The 2,925-nt window shown below is 46.0% G+C and overlaps 1 protein-coding gene across 1 annotated transcript in view; it reads right to left on the reverse strand.

Moving 5' to 3' along the window:
- Window positions 1-2,925, reverse strand: part of ADAM17 (ADAM metallopeptidase domain 17) — a 74,593-nt gene that overhangs the window by 5,482 nt on the left and 66,186 nt on the right. The window contains 2 exon segments of the mRNA XM_023511807.1: window positions 409-487; window positions 1,395-1,525. Coding sequence (XP_023367575.1) covers window positions 409-487; window positions 1,395-1,525 — 210 coding nt within the window.

Below are 2,925 nucleotides of genomic sequence, written 5' to 3' on the forward strand. Positions count from 1 at the left end.
TGCCTCAGCCTCCCAAGTAGCTGGGACCACAGGCGCCCGCCACAACGCCTGGCTATTTTTTGGTTGCAGCAGTCATTGTTGTTTTGGCAGGCCCAGGCTGGATTCAAACCCACCACCTTAAGTGTATGTGGCTTGCACCTTGAGCTGGCTGCCACTTGAGCCACAGGCGCCGAGCTGGAAGCCCACATTTTGACAAAGTACTCCACTTGTTGGAAAATTTGTGCACCTAAGCTACATAGGGAAAGACCTATAATGAATCCATTTTATCATACTTGCTTCATAACAAAAGCAGTGAATATTTCCAACTTCTACTGCATATTAGAGCACATCACTCTGAAACCACACTTTCCTAATATCCTCAAAGAAATCAGTTCAGTTTTAAGTAAATAATCTGGGGAAACTACCTACCAAAAGTATTGATGCTCAGCTGATCAATGAAGTCCCAAAATCGCTCAATGACATCCTGTACTCGTTTCTCACATTTGCCCTATGAAAAGAAAACATACAACATTACCCCTGAACACGATGCATTTAGAAGCAAATGGATTTATAAAAGTAACTGACACTGGTCAGGTGCAGTGTCTCATGCCTATAATCCCAGCACTTTGGGAGGCCAAGGCGAGAGGATCACTTGAAGCCAGGAGTTTGAAACCAGCCTGGGCAACAATGTGAGACTTTATCTCTACAAAAGCAAAAGTAACAGTAATTACGATGTAACAGGCTTCATTAAAAACAAACATTTAGGTCCTGTTTTTTGGAGACAGATCTTGCTCACTCAGGATGGAGTGCAGTGGTATAACCAGAGCTCACAGCAACCTCAAATGCCTGGGCTCAAATGATCCTCTTGCCTCAGCCTCCCAAGCTGCTGGGACGAAAGACGCCTGCCATGAACCCCAGCTAGTTTTTCTGTTTTCAGTAAAGAGAGGGTCTCACTTTGCTCAGGCTGGTCTTCAACTCCTGAGCTCAAGCGATCCTCCCGCCTTGGCCTCCCAGAGTGCTAGGATTACAGGAATAAAACACCGCACTGGTCAGTCAATTCTTTAAACCTTGGGAAAACTAATCAGGACCCAGTGCGTAAAACCAACCAAGTTTAGCATTAAGTCTCCTCCCACAAAGCCTTCCCAGTCTCTGGGTTCAGAGTCTCCTCACTATGGAGTAGAAAAAGCTCCAGTGACCGGAAAGCTCCCATTTCCCCTGCCCCCACATCCCCCTTTCCATCTGTGAAAATTGGCCTTTTCCTCCTAAAAACCCAAAACAAAAACAAACAATAGCCAGAAGAATGTAGTACCATTTATGTTTTGATTTCCTTCTATTTGCAAAATCAAGTACGTACAAGATAAAAACTTCCCATCTGGCTGTTATAGAAAAAAGTGTACATATATATACACACTTACATTCATGTCACAAAATCCTACTGTACAGGGCTTTCCTTTCCTCAAAAATAAGTTCTTCTGTTCAGCATCAACGTAGGGCACACACCGGCCAGAAAGGTCTCTGCAGCACACCTTGCACGAGTTGTCTGTCTCTGAAAGAGAGTGAGGGGTGACAGCTGGGTCCTCTTAGGACCCACGACCCACAATGCTGCTCCTCACCTCCCAGATCATACTCCCACAGAGGCAAGAAATTGCATTTACTTTTTATTTCAAAAGTGATACTACTCACACTCACCTCTGAGGCACCTCTGACCTCACACTCTTCAACCTGTGGTTAGAGGCCACAGGTAAAATCACTTACAGAAAAGTCCCTGTCACAGACCAAAAGCCTCTCTTAACAGGACAATTATTAACTGTTAATAATAGTTAAATAAACTAACTATCCCAACATTCAGCTCAGGAGGTTGAGGCAGGAGGATCGCTTGAGCCCAAGCATTTGAGGTTGCTGTGAGCTTTGGGTATGACACTGCACTCCATCCTGAGTGAGAGAGCAAGATCCTGTCTCCAAAAAACCAAAAAAACAGTAACTTCAAGTCCCTGACAACTTCCCTCTAAAGTTTCCCTTTGTCTCAACATTCTTGTACACACTGCAGGTTTCAATCCCTGGCTTCCAAGTCTGAAGTGAGCCCTGCAGGGCCAGCGCTGGCCCCACCAGAACCAGAGCAACCGCAGCACTGGCAGCCTCCAGGTGCACTGCTGAGTGGGCCTGGGGCGGAGGGCCACGAACTACAGCACAACTGCCCCAAGGCCAACTCCAATAGCTCAGGGATGAAAATAAAATAGCTGGATATCCATGAGCCAGGTGAGCACACAGAGGAACAGCAGAAATTAAACCACCCGTGTCCCTCAGGAGACAGTCTATTTGACCCCAGAGAGAGTTTACATTTAAACTAGGAAACTTTGGGAAGAGAACTGGAGAGGAACATCCATAAACTGAACATGTTTTTCCCTCCGGTTCCTCCCCTTATGTGGGCTTCCTGGAGGCCCACACCTGTAATCCTAGCACTCTGGGAGGCTGAAGCAGATGGACTGCTTGAGCTCACGGGTTGAGATCAACCTGAGCAAGAGCAAGACCCTGTCTCTAAAAAATAGCCAGGTCTTATGGCGGGCACGTTTCGTTCCAACTACTCAGAAGGCTGAGGCAAGAGGATGCTTGAGCCCTAGAGTTTAACGTTGCTGTGAGCTATGACGCCACTGTACTCTATCAAGGGTGACAAAGTGAGACTCTGTCTCCAAAATAAATATACATAAATCAACTTAGAAGACAAAAATCAACTAGAACACAAACAGAGGCATTTTGTAGAAGCCTCCAAACTTTCATGCACTAGGGACCAGTTTCATGGATTTTTCCACAGATGGAAAGGGGGGTGCGGGGAGCAGTGGAAATGGGACAGGAGGCAGACAGTAGATGGTAATGTGTGTCACCCAGTTCCTTTTTTTTTTTTTTTTTTTTTTGAGACAGTGCCTCAAGCTGTCCCCATGGGTAAAGTGC

This window comes from Otolemur garnettii, unplaced genomic scaffold (genome assembly GCF_000181295.1).
Source record: "Otolemur garnettii isolate 467f Iridium unplaced genomic scaffold, OtoGar3 scaffold00022, whole genome shotgun sequence".
Lineage (NCBI taxonomy): Eukaryota > Metazoa > Chordata > Mammalia > Primates > Galagidae > Otolemur > Otolemur garnettii.